Consider the following 13,549-nt stretch of genomic DNA (forward strand, 5'->3'; position numbering starts at 1 on the left):
GACACAGTATTTTTCCATCCTTATTGAGAAAGAGCCCTGGTGGTTTTGATTTCAACCAAAAACTTAACCTTTAGAAAAAGAAAAAAAAAAGAAAAAGCTGATAAACTGTAAGTGTTATCCTGAACACTCAAACACAGTAAAGGAAGAAATTGATCAGAATGAACAGCGATATATGCTTTTGAAATGTCAAAATCGATCAGCCCTATTCTTTGGTAAATTCTAGTTTTAATTTCATTCTGTGGGTTCTCATTCCTTCCCTGTATTGATCAATAAGGTCATTGATTAGCTAGGAAGTCTACACACCTGGTTTTCAGACTCTCATTTAAAGGAAAGAAAAGAAAACCTGCAGAGGTTGATTAGGAATTGGGCCTGTATGTTCTCTGAAGGGCACATGAAGTCCTATCCTATTGGTACTTATTTCCCAATACCTATCCAATTTTCTAAGGTCCACACAAGTGCTAGGGTGTAGGGGTCAGGGGTCAATTTGGAATTGGGATGTGTTTCCTTTGAAGGGGGCAGGAAGTGTGTCCCTTGAAGGGGGCAGGAAGTGTGCCCTTTGAAGGGGGTAAAAAGTGTGTCCTTTGAAGGGGGTAGAAAGTGTGTCCTTTGAAAGGGGTCGAAAGTGACCAAACGTAAACTGTATCCTCAGGGGGAATGCAAAGGAAACTGTCGGTGGCCATCGCATTCGTGGGAGGATCCAACATCGTCATCCTGGATGAACCCACAGCAGGGGTGGACCCGTACGCCCGGAGAGGGATATGGGAACTTCTGTTGAAGTACAAAAAAGGTACGGGATCTGTCGGTCGAATTACAAATCCAATACCAAACCACTGTTGAGCTCCAGACTATAGACTATGTATGATGTTGTTTGGCGTGTTGACTTGAAGTATTTATTATGGGTCTTATCTCTGAATACATTTCTCAGGTTACAGGAATACCCAGAGTTAAATACAACAAGTTAAAAATAATAATAATCAAGGTCGATAATTTGGCTGTAGGAGGGCCCTGTGATGCTTACAGTTGAAAAAATTTAACATTTCCTAAATTGCATCCTGTACAGATCCTAAACAAAAGTAAAAGCATGTCAAACATGATCTTACACGGTGCATCTCCTTAGACCCAGATGTATATATAGTAGTAGTATTGTTGTGTGTCAGTATGATTATTGTGGCATCAGTAGCCTCTGAAACACTAGAAACATGTCCACTCATCTGAGACCACACTGGTCCCCCCTACACAAGCATGCTGTAAGCCATCCATGCAAGTACATAACTTGAAATATTTTTGGGGCGTATTCTGTAAGATGTAGTAATTATGTAGACAACAAGGAACTGAGAAACAACATCTAGCCTGACATAGAGGTAGTTTTGTAAGTGTTGCAAAAAAGGCAGCGATGGGATGAAAGGGTTGCTAAACTGAGACATAGGGCCACATTCATCTATTGATAGACAAGTTAGATTGTTTCCCTTCCAAATTCTGCAAATATGGCCATCAAATACTTAAAGAGTAACTTTGATGTTCCCTCTACCCATCAAAAGAACTACATTAAATATAGTACAACCAAAAAAAMAAGTGGTTTACGAGTTCAGAATATTGCCGTTGACGACCATTCATATTATGGTAAAGTAAGATAAGAGGTTATCGCTCCAGGTTTAGCCAGAAAGAACAAACAAATATTACTAAAAGTAAGTTAGAGGTTCTCCATACATAAAAAAAWATATATATATTATATATTATATTATTATATTATTAACGGGTGGCATCCATAAGTCTAAATATTCCTCTTACATTGCACAACCTTCATTGTTATTACGTAAAATTCTGGCAAATTAGTTCGCAACGAGCCAGGAGGCCCAAACTGTTGCATATACCCTGACTCTGCGTGCAATGAACGCAAGAGAAGTGACACAATTTCACCTGGTTAATATTGCCTGCTAACCTGGATTTATTTTAGCTAAATATGCAGGTTTAAAAATATATGCTTCTGTGTATTGATTTTAAGAAATGCATTGATGTTTATGGTTAGGTACTCGTTGGAGCAACGACAGTCCTTTTTCGCGAATGCGCACTGCATAGATTATATGCAACGCAGGACACGCTAGATAAACTAGTAATATCATCAACCATGTGTAGTTAACTAGTGATTATGATTGATTGATTGTTTTTTATAAGATAAGTTTAATGCTAGCTAGCAACTTACCTTGGCTTCTTACTGCATTCGCGTAACAGGCAGGCTCCTCGTGGAGTGCAATGTAAAGCAGGTGGTTAGAGTGTTGGTCTAGTTAACTGTACGGTTACAAGATTGAATCCCCGAGCTGACAAGGTAAAAATCTGTCGTTTTGCCCCTGAACAAGGCAGTTAACCCACCGTTCCTAGGCCGTCATTGAAAATAAGAATGTGTTCTTAACTGACTTGCCTAGTGAACCTCTCTAGGGTATGTGAGACGGTAGCGTCTCACCTCGTCAACAGCCAGTGAAACTGCAGGGCGCCAAATTCAAAACAACAGAAATCCCATWATTAAAATTCCTCAAACATAGATGTATTTTACACCATTTTAAGGWTACACTTGTTGTAAATCCAGCCACAGTGTCCGATTTCAAAAAGGCCTTACGACGAAAGCAAACCAAACGATGTTATGTTAGGTCAGAGCCAAGTCACAGAAAAACACAGCCATTTTTTCCAGCCAAAGAGAGGAGTCACAAAAAGCAGAAATATAGATAAAATGAATCACTAACCTTTGATGATCTTCATCAGATGACACTCATAGGACTTCATGTTACACAATACATGTATGTTTTGTTCTGTAAAGTTGCAGGTGATTTTGCAGAGAGCCACATCAATTTACAGAAATAGTCATCATAAATGTTGATGAAAATACAAGTGTTATCCATGGAATATTAGATCCATTTCTCCTTAATGCAACCACTGTGGCTGTGTCAGATTTCAAAAGAAATTTACGGAAAAAGCATACCATGCAATAATCTGAGTACGGCGCTCAGACGATAAATCAACCCAAAGAGATATCCGCCATGTTGGAGTCAACAGAAGTCAGAAATAGCATTATAAATATTCACTTACCTTTGATGATCTTCATCAGAATGCACTCCCAGGAATCCCAGTTCCACAATAAATATTTGTTTTGTTCGATAATGTCCATCATTTATGTCTAAATTCCTTATTGTTGTCCGCGCGTTCAGTACACAATCTAAACTCACGATGCGCGGGCAGGTCCATGCAAAAGTTCAGACGAAAAGTCATATTACAGTCCGTAGAAACATGTCAAACGAAGTATAGAAACAATCTTTAGGATGTTTTTAACATAAATCTTCAATAATGTTCCAACCGGAGAATTCCTTTGACTTCAGAAATGCAATGGAACTCAAGCTAACTCTCACATGAACGCGAATAGTCAGCTCATGGCAGACCTTACTCAATCCCCTCTCATTCGCCCCCACTTTACAGTATAAGCATCAAACAAGGTTCTAAAGACTGTTGACATCTAGTGGAAGCCTTATGAAGTGCAACATGACCCCATTTTCACTGTATCTTGGATAAGCAAAGAGTTGAAAAACTAAAAACCTCATATTTCCCACTTCGTGGTTGGATTTTTTCTCAGGTTTTTGCCTGCCATATGAGTTATGCTATACTCACAGACATCATTCAAACAGTTGTAGAAACMTCAGAGTGTTTTCTATCCAAATCTACTAATAATATGCATATCCTAGCATCTGGGCCTGAGTAGCAAGCAGTTTACTCTGGGCACGCTTTTCATCCGGARGTGAAAATACTGCCCCCTACCGCAAAGAAGTTAAATAAAGGTGTCCAAAACTACCGATTTCCGATTGTTATGAAAACTTGAAATCGGACCTAATTAATTGGCCATTCCGATTAATCGGTCGACCTCTAGTTGGAACATTCTAGTTGGAACATTCCAAGTTGGAATACTTGCATCCATTCAGCCACAAGAGCTTTAGTGAGGTCGGGAGCTGATGTTGGGCGATTAGGCCTGGCTCGCAGTCGGCATTCCAATTCATCCCAAATGTGTTTGATGGGGTTGAGGTCAGGGCTCTAAGCAGACCAGTCAAATTTTCCACATTGATCTCCACAAACCATTTCTGTATGTACCTCGCTTTGTGAACGGGGCATTGTCATGCTGAAACAGGAAAGTGCCTTCTCCAAACTGTTGCCACAATGTTGGAAGCACATAATGGTCTAGAATGTCATTGTATGCTGTAGTGTTAAGATTTCCCTTCACTGGAACTAAGGGGCCTAGCCCGAACCATGAAAAACAGCCCCAGACCATTATTTGTCCTCCACCAAACTTTATAGTTGGCACTATGCATTCGGGCAGGTGGTGTTCTCCTGGCATCCCCCAAACCCAGATTTGTCAGTTGGACTGCCAAATGGTGAAGCATGATTCATCACTCCTGAGAATGCGTTTCCACTGCTCCAGAGTGCAATGGCGGCGAGCTTTACTCCACTCCAGCCGACGCTTGGCATTGCGCATGGTGATCTTAGGCTTGTGTGTGGCTGCTCGGCCATGGAAACAAATTTCATGAAGATCCCGACGAACAGTTATTGTGCCGACGTTGCTTCCAGAGGCAGTTTGGAACTTGGTAGTAGGTGTTGCAACCGAGGACAGACAATTTTTTTTGCGCTACCTGCTTCAGCACTCAGCGGTCCTGTTCTGTGAGCTTGTGTGGCCTACCACTTCGTGGCTGAGCCATTGTTGCTCCTAGATGTGGCTGAAGTAGCCACTTCTGTAATTTGACAGTTTTCTTACCATAACATGTTCATATCATTGAAGCCCAATGTGGCATTTTTGCAACATTTCCATAAAATTGTTCTACAAACTGATTTATTTCATGATCAGGGGCATATTACAAGTATTTCTGAGGGTAATAAAACATTTACATTTGGATCTATGCTTGGGTCTCACATGGTTTTAATTAACACTCTAGTTCAATTAGCACTTCATTTATTTTGTTTTAAAGACCCTTTTTTCTGAGATGCTTTTGCTTTGGGCGGCAATGACGCATCTGTCTTCCCAGTCTACGGTATTGTCATGTAGACCAATAGTGATGACAAGATGACAGCGACAATAAGGCATCTGAGACGCATCCAATTCGATAACACAGTTAACACGCTCGTTAATTGTTGACATTCAACTGCTTGTCACTTTGTAGCCTGCACTTTTGCGGTTTGCCCAGGCTAGACAATGACTGAAAGGCAAGATATGGACATTATAATAACACATTTCCTACAGATGTCAAAGTGTTTAATGTGCATCGAGTGGCATTTCGTCCTCGCTATGTCATTAGCAGTGTTCTTTCTAATCAAGTCCGATTCAGAGCTTGAGATAACTCTCGTCTAATGAGAACATTCACATCCATAATAGTTAAGTGAGTCATACTGTATCAGGTCTTATTGGCACCACAATGTTGATAATGGTGCTAAAGTTGATCACTGAAACAAATTGCATTGAGAGTGTATTTGTTTGAAACCAAAACCAAGGTGATATATTGCATTTTTTATTTCCTTCGCTAATTGTTTTGCTGTTTCTAGACAAAGTGTGCAGAGAATGTCCATGTTTCGGGTTGTTTGAACTGCTATTGGTTCTGCTGTTATACTTTTGTTGTTTGTCTTTCTGACAGGATAAAACCATTAAACAGTTTACATTATCGTCTGAAAAAGGGAAGTGCTTTAAGGCTGAAACTTAAGATAACCAAAAGTCTGAGTTACTCAAGCTTAAGTTACAGGTTTCAGCCCTTAATTCTTGATTGTTCAAAGTATTTCATTGATAAGGACGTATATTATATTGTTATGCTAATTGTTTTACTAGGAAATTGTATCTTATTCTCAAAGGTTCCCATTGGTCAGTCTCAGTGATATTGATAGCGAGTAATTGACGACTTTCACACAGTTCTTTTGAAGTAGCCTTACTTGTAACTGTAGATAGTTAATTAGAAAGTAAATTATATTTTCTATGTTCAATAGGCACTAATGTTGTCCTTATGGGCCTCTTCCTCGTGTAGACATTTGGGTCCTCAGAATACATAGCATGTTCGCTTTCAGTTATTCCTCAGAAGATCTCTTACACTCTGTAGAAGATTTTTGCTGATCTATGAGCTTTTTTGTTTTCTTCAAAAAACATATGGGGGATTTAATACATTCCAACATTCCCCTATATGAATTGTAGATGTGTTAAAGAGCGACTGCCTTTAAAAAGCAACAAATCCCTTTGAAAACGGCTTATGTGGCAGCGATATGAGTCAGAAACAGTTATTCTAGTGTCAAAATTGACTACAAAGTGTTAAGAGGATAATGTTGGTCATAAAGTCAGTCTTGTCTTAAACAGAGTTTGGAACATCTGTCTGTCACAACGGGGGGTATGATATTTATGCCTCTGTTACTTTCTCACTCATCATTATCATTATTCACGATTATCTGTGATAATGTTAGCATCCACATTAATGTAGTAGTAAAAGTGACTCCAAAATGACAATACATTATATACCATTCATTTCTATTGATCACAACATAATCCAAAACCAAAACAAATTGCAAATGCACAAGCGGGATGTAGTCACAAGAGTGATGTTGTTACGTCTGTCGCTAGGAGACCAAGGTGCAGAGTGGTAAGCGTACATTTTCCTTTTATTTTAAATGACACCACAAAAACAACAAAATACAAACGAACGTAAAGCTATATGCAGTGCAAAAGCAACTACACACAAACAAGATCCCACAACTGAAGGTGGGAAAAAGGGCTGCCTAAGTATGATCCCCAATCAGAGACAACGATAGACAGCTGCCTCTGATTGGGAACCATACCCGGCCAACAAAGAAATAGACAACCTAGAATGCCCACCCAAATCACACCCTGGCCTAACCAAATAGAGAAATAAAAAGGCTCTCTAAGGTCAGGGCGTGACAGATGTAGTCATTGTGTGATGTAGTCACAAGCGGGATGTAGTTACAAGCGTGACGTAGTCACAAGTGTGATGTAGTCATTGTGTGATAGGAATATGGGTACAAATAATACACTTTTGACTACTTTAATGCACTATAAGTGAATTTCTCCAAATACATATGACGCCTTCAAACTAGATACATAAAGTGATTTAATATCTAAACAGTAAAAAAAGATACTGTATGTATGAAAATACCCTCAAATAAAAGGTGACATTCTGTACTGTCACCTCATATGAAACATTTGATCTCAAATCCAAAATTCTGGAGTATAGAGCCAAATAAAAAAAAATATTTCCAAATAATTACGGAGGGGAGTGTAAATATGGGTCTACATACAGCAGGGGTTCTGAAACTTTGTCAGCCTGGGACCCAAATTAGAAATTCTGTGTTTTCCTGGGATCCAAGCTTAGGAAAATATGCAACTATARGTAAATATCGGTACATTTCATTGCCCTTATGCAAAAAAAAAAGCAATATAGACAAAAGCAAATAACAATGAAATACCCATAAATATATTTTCATGTTTATTTTTCCCCATTAAAAACACTCTTACATACCTGTCTAGGTTGGAACTGTTGCTGTTAAAATACAATAAATAATTTCATTCTGAACTGGAATAAACGGATTAATCACATCACACAGATGTATAACAGAACACACACACACACACAGGCTTTTTGATCGTGCAACCCTAAGTAACAGTAACGTAAACTCACCCCATTCCGTACAGATGTGCGCAACCGCAACATTCAAACGAGGCTACAAAGAAAACTAATGGGACTGTAGCGACTGTGTTGACTTCAAAATCGGGGGTGTGAACTAGGTTTCTATTCAAGCGTTGATCGACATGGTAATGGGTCTATAGTATTGGAGAAAAGTTGAAAAAACGGACCCTCCGTTACATCATGACGTGTCATGTCGTAAAGTACAGCACGCATAAAGCAACTATTTCTGTCTTACAATCTCTCTCCACCAGGTGTAGCATTTCTCTCATCGTTTAAAAACAAGAAATGGACAGTGACGGGGGTAAGGTGGGGATACCTAGTCATTTTTTGCGTCATCATTGCATGCGATCATCATTCTCAAAGCCGCTGTTAACTTCTAAGATCACTTTAGCACTGCCCTAAAAACCCGATTCAAATTCGACACAAACCTTCAAATAGGTATGTAATGACACATTATATAAACTCTTTATAGTGTTTTATTTACATTTTAGAGGCGATAAGGTGATAAGTTGGACAGATCGAGTGAAAAAAAGCAATTTTCCCACACAACATCTCTCCTTCTCACTATCACGSATTAGTTTCGCTTCCCCACCCGCCATTTTTAAAAAGACCCGACGGGGCTCAATGCCTGCTTGAATTATGCAGAKACYGACAGCGTTTAGGTCATGTAATTGATTCTGTTGGAAAGGGGAGAAATTGTGCTTTACAATGGTATTGACATTACAGTTGATCTGGAAGTATTACGTTTTTGGGGCGCTAAAATAAGGGCAATTGTACGGACCAAGGCGATGTACGAGTTTACGTTACAGATAAAAAATTCTGGCCTACTGTACATCTTACTGTATAAATTATTCTTGATAGAAAGTCTAGGTTGGAACTGTTGCTCTTAAAATACATATTTTTTATTCTGAACTGGAATAAACTGATTGATCACATCACACAGATGTAGACCAGAAAACACACATACATACACAGTCCTAATGAGAGGTGTGTGGCTGGTTGAAGTTTTCAACAAGCAAATCTATTCTGGGCTGTTTTTGACAGTGTAACACTGAGGTCATGCTCAGCATTGACACTGTTMCTGTACTTGAGAACCCTGACTTGCATAGGTATGTGGTGTCAAACTGGATGAGAACATCTACTGCTTTCTCAGTCAGGCAGGATACTGCTTCCTGCTGCAGATGAGTGACCCAGAACTGTGTGAGTGTTTATCTCAAAAAGCATCTTGCTTCAATCAGTTTATTCCAGTTCAGAATAAAAAGTATTACTTGTAACAGCAACAGTTCCAACCTAGACTTGTTTTCAACATTAATATCTACAGTAAAATGTACAGTAGGCCTGATCATGTTTCATCTTCATCTGTACTGTTTCTTGGGGTTGCACTATCAGTAGCTAGTTAGCTTGCTTTTGGCTAACGTTAGCTATTGCCTGTGTAACGTTACAAGGCCAGGGGGTTGTTTGAAAGAGAAACTCACATCTACTATGAGATAGTACTCCCTTATTTATGCTTATCATCACCTGTTATAAAATGACAACAATGCCTTGRTAGTTGACTTACTTTTACACTTTCGAAGCAGTTTCCTGAAACTTTCGGCCCTATTCTGAAAGAAATCCCTGGGTTTACCGTCATGTTGTGCCTGGATGTTTGGTCAGGATGTGTCGTTTTTATTAATTCGTTCGTTTTGAGAGACTCATTACTAAGCACTTCCCCACACAAAACACATTGTGGGCGCTCCTCGTTATTTCTCAAAGTTTATATGAAAGAGACAAAAAGTAATCACTGTGTTTGCGTTTCATGACGATTGAGCTCAGCCAGAACACGTAGCTAGCATGAGTCCATTTCATGACAGCGGTGAGTGATGGCGAGTGGGAATGACAAGTCAGTGGCTTGAACGACAGCGCTGCAGTGTGTGGGTCACGGAGTGATCTTCAAGAAAACTGCGGTAAAAAAGATCCGGTAAACAGCGAAAAACATGGGCATCTCCCTCTCCCTCTCGCGCAGCTACCAAACTGAGCAGAGACTGCTGATAAGCAGAGAGGGCACTGAACTGAGAGCGCAGTTGCACTTGGCCAAATCATTCCAGTAATTAATGATATAATTATACATTTACGTAGCGACCCACCATTAACAGGTCCTTTGGGTCGCAACCCATACTGGTGTACAGTATAAACAGTAAGTATATTAGTTATTTATACATAGGTGCCTTGATCTGAGAGAGAGATGAGAGTTTAACTGTAGTGGAGGTGTGGCAAGAGAGACTCCACACTATTGTGCTCTAACTCAACACTAAGAAACACTAAGAAACTCTATCCTTCCAACTCATCTTTAACTTCCATCTTATCTCAATTGAAATGTTCTGTCTAGATGGGATAAACAGAACATTTACTGAGCATACTCTTTATGTACAGCCTGTTTGAAGTAAAAGAAGTAGACAACCTCAAAACTATGTGCAAGTAATGTTTCTAAACATAGACCCTTTAACTTCTCTAGGATATGTGGGACGCTAACGTCCCACTTGGCCAAAAGCCAGTAAAAATGCAGAGCGCCAAATTCAAATAAATTACTATAGAAATCAAACTTTCATGAAATCACACATGAAAGACACCAAATTAAAGCTACACTTGTTGTGGATCCAGCCAACATGTCTGATTTCAAAAAGGATTTAGGCATCTATTAGTGAAGAGCTGCTGAGGAGTGTGTTGAATGTCAGTCTTAGTTAGTYGCTTAGTAATAAAAACATCTCTATTAACATGCAACACTTCAGGCAGGTTAGCAGTTTCTCATTTAATGAAACAGGTAAAGTTCAGGTATAGAAAGTGCCCACATTATTGATGTAGTTAGGACGGAATACATATTCGGAACATTGTCCTTGTCCTCAGACCTCACCCTTCACCTTGTCAAGTTTGATGCTTGAATAGTACAGGGTTTGGACTTGGGTTTGGTTGAGGAGGACGGGTGACGATTGACTGGTTTAGAGTTTAGATTACTAGGTGATAGGTGATGTCTYAAGAGGAGTGAAAATGTTCAGAATATGAATTCTGTAAATTAGGGTCCAGCCTTAGCAAGCCAGTACTATGTGCTTCCTTCAGCCTAAGTATACAGACCTCAATTTGCTTGTCAATGAACAATATCTTGCTGCTGTTAAAGTGTATGAAAGTCTAAATCCCTCCATTTGATGTAGGCCTACAAGAAAAGCAGGATTTTAGATCTCCGGCACTATGTTGTATGCAGTCACAGCACAGGAGATTTACCTGCATATCCCACTACTTTGATCTATCACTTTGTGCTGTAATGCACCACAACACACCATCAATCAGTATACCTTTGTGGACTGCACACCAAACAAACACATTTATTTTACTCTCACCTTCCATCATGCAGTGTGTTTTTATTATTTCTCCCTGTAAACCAATGCAATCCCTTGAAATCAACAGCGAGCACGAACAGCCATGCAAAATTAGCCATGTCAGTAGTAACAAATCACATGGGACTACCCACAGGAAAAAATACTACAGTACTTACTATATAATTCTGTAGTATACTGTAGAATACTATGCTGCACACTGTAGTATACCTCGATCATATGTAGTACTTACTGTACTATAGAATGTTGTAGAATACTGTAGAGTACAATAGACAAAATACAGTATTAACTGCAATTAAAACTGTGCAGTAAATACTACAGTAATGTCTGCAAAACACTACACTTTTTTTTACTAAATAGTACAGTATTTTATTTACATATAACCTGCCCATTCCCCTTCCCTATATCCCAATTTGTTCCACCAAGAWGTGAGAAACRTACTGTACATGCCAAGTATAGACCATATATCGTGTGCCCTACAGGTTACAGAAAAGAGCAGAAGCTCTGAACAATCCGTTCAGACTCCAGTGCAACCTACCTACAGGTTTTTGAACATTTTCCTCTTTTAGTATTCCTCAAGTAGGTTTCCTCAAGGAGAAAGCCTCCACTTCTATGTCAAAGATAATAAAACAAAAACACTATAGTAAATATATCAGTAATGTCGGCAAAAACACTACCGTTTATACTACAGTATACTACAATCTGCAAAAACACTACAGTAATTACTAAAGTATATACTACAGTTTTCTTTTACTACAGTATTTATTCTATAGTTAACAGTAAATACTACAGCATACAACAGTATACTAAAGTTAATCCTGCAGTATTCACTCGTGTTTTGCTAACTTTTGTCTGCAAAAACACAAGGGAATACTAAAGAAAGTCCGCAAAAACACAACAGTAATACTATAGCATTCCATAGTATATAGTATATATATAGTTTTTATGTGGGTTTCTGCCACACTCCTCCCAATCTCCTCATCTCCCCCTTCAAAGATCAGCACTTTTCCATACATTTAATTCGCATGGAAAGCGCATTCCATCACAATTAGTAAAATGTAAACACACCTGGAGCCACCTCACATCATCATTCCGGAGGCATTGTTTTAGGACAGCATTACACTAGATAGGAAAATAGTGTTGGAGCAGTTGCTGACTAACTGTGAATAACTTTAGCTGGTTAACTGTGATGAGAAACAAGTAACTTATTTACAGTTAGTTAGCTACTGCATCGCTCTTTGCAAGCAAACACAATGCTCCAAACCTAATAATGTGGCTCCACTAATGTTTACATTTTGACCATGTGACATCCTCTTTCCATGTGTATTGATCTCCTTGTTTGAATGTTTTCAGAGTCCCATAAGATTTTAGTGAGATACTCAATGGGCATCTTGGCCATGGTAGTAAAGGTTAAAATCAAATCCAATCAAAGTTTATTGGTTGTGTACACAGATGTGGTAGATGTTATAGCAGGTGCAGCAACATGTTTGTTACTAGCTCCTGACAATGCAGTAAAATGTCAAACAAGTCAACAAAAAAATACAATATATATATATATATATATATATATATATTATCAAGAAACCTCAGAACAAATCCAATTAACAACCCAAATGGTACTGGGAAAGTAATCCAAATGCAATCTATATGTACTTTGGATGAATTTACAGAAGATATACTAAGAATGATATGTAGAGCAGTAGATATATTAGATATACAGTAGAATACAGTGCATTAGGAAATTATACCGACCACTTGACTTTTTCCACATTTTGTTACGTTACAGCCTTATTCTAAAATAGATTTTTTTTTTTTATCCCCCTCATCAATCTACACACCAATACCCCATTATGACAAAGTATAAACCGTTTTTTGGAATTTTTTGCAAAGTTATTAAAAATAAAATGCTGAAATATCACATTTAAGTATTCAGACCCTTTACTCAGTACTTTTTTGAAGCACCTTACAGCGATTACAGCCTCAAGTCTTCTCGGGTATGACGCTACAAGCTTGACACACCTGTATTTGGGGAATTTCTCCCATTCTTCTCTGTAAATCCTCTCAAGCTCTTTGAGGTTGGATGGGGAGCATCGCTGCACAGCTATTTTCAGGTCCCTCCAGAGATGTTCAATCGCGTTCAAGTCCGGGCTCTGGCTGGACCTCTCAAGGACATTCAGAGATGTCTCAATCCTGACTAGTCTCCCAGTCCCTGCAGCTGAAAATCATCCCCACAGCATGATACTGCCACCACCATGGTTCACCGTAGGGATGCTGCCAGGTTTCCTCCAGACATGGCACTTGGCATTCAGGCCAAAGAGTTCAATCTTGGTTTCATCAAACCAGAGAATCTTGTTTCTCATGGTCTGAGGGTCTTTAGATGCTTTTGGCAAACTCCAAGCGGGCTGTCATATGCCTTTTACTGAGGAGTGGCTTCCGTCTGGCCACTCTACCATAAAGGSCTGATTGGTGGAGTGCTGCAGAGAT

General features: G+C 39.1%; 1 protein-coding gene across 1 annotated transcript in view; it reads left to right on the forward strand.

Moving 5' to 3' along the window:
• The window catches only part of LOC112080476 (phospholipid-transporting ATPase ABCA1-like), a gene marked incomplete at its 3' end in the record, with an annotated part of 123,181 nt that overhangs the window by 25,856 nt on the left and 83,776 nt on the right, over positions 1 to 13,549 (forward strand). The window contains exon 8 of the mRNA XM_024146259.1: positions 650 to 787. Within this exon, the coding sequence (XP_024002027.1) occupies positions 650 to 787 (138 nt within the window). The remainder of the gene's footprint in view (positions 1 to 649; positions 788 to 13,549) is intronic.

The sequence above is a fragment of the Salvelinus sp. IW2-2015 genome, unplaced genomic scaffold, assembly GCF_002910315.2.
Source record: "Salvelinus sp. IW2-2015 unplaced genomic scaffold, ASM291031v2 Un_scaffold16329, whole genome shotgun sequence".
In the NCBI taxonomy this organism is placed as follows: domain Eukaryota; kingdom Metazoa; phylum Chordata; class Actinopteri; order Salmoniformes; family Salmonidae; genus Salvelinus; species Salvelinus sp. IW2-2015.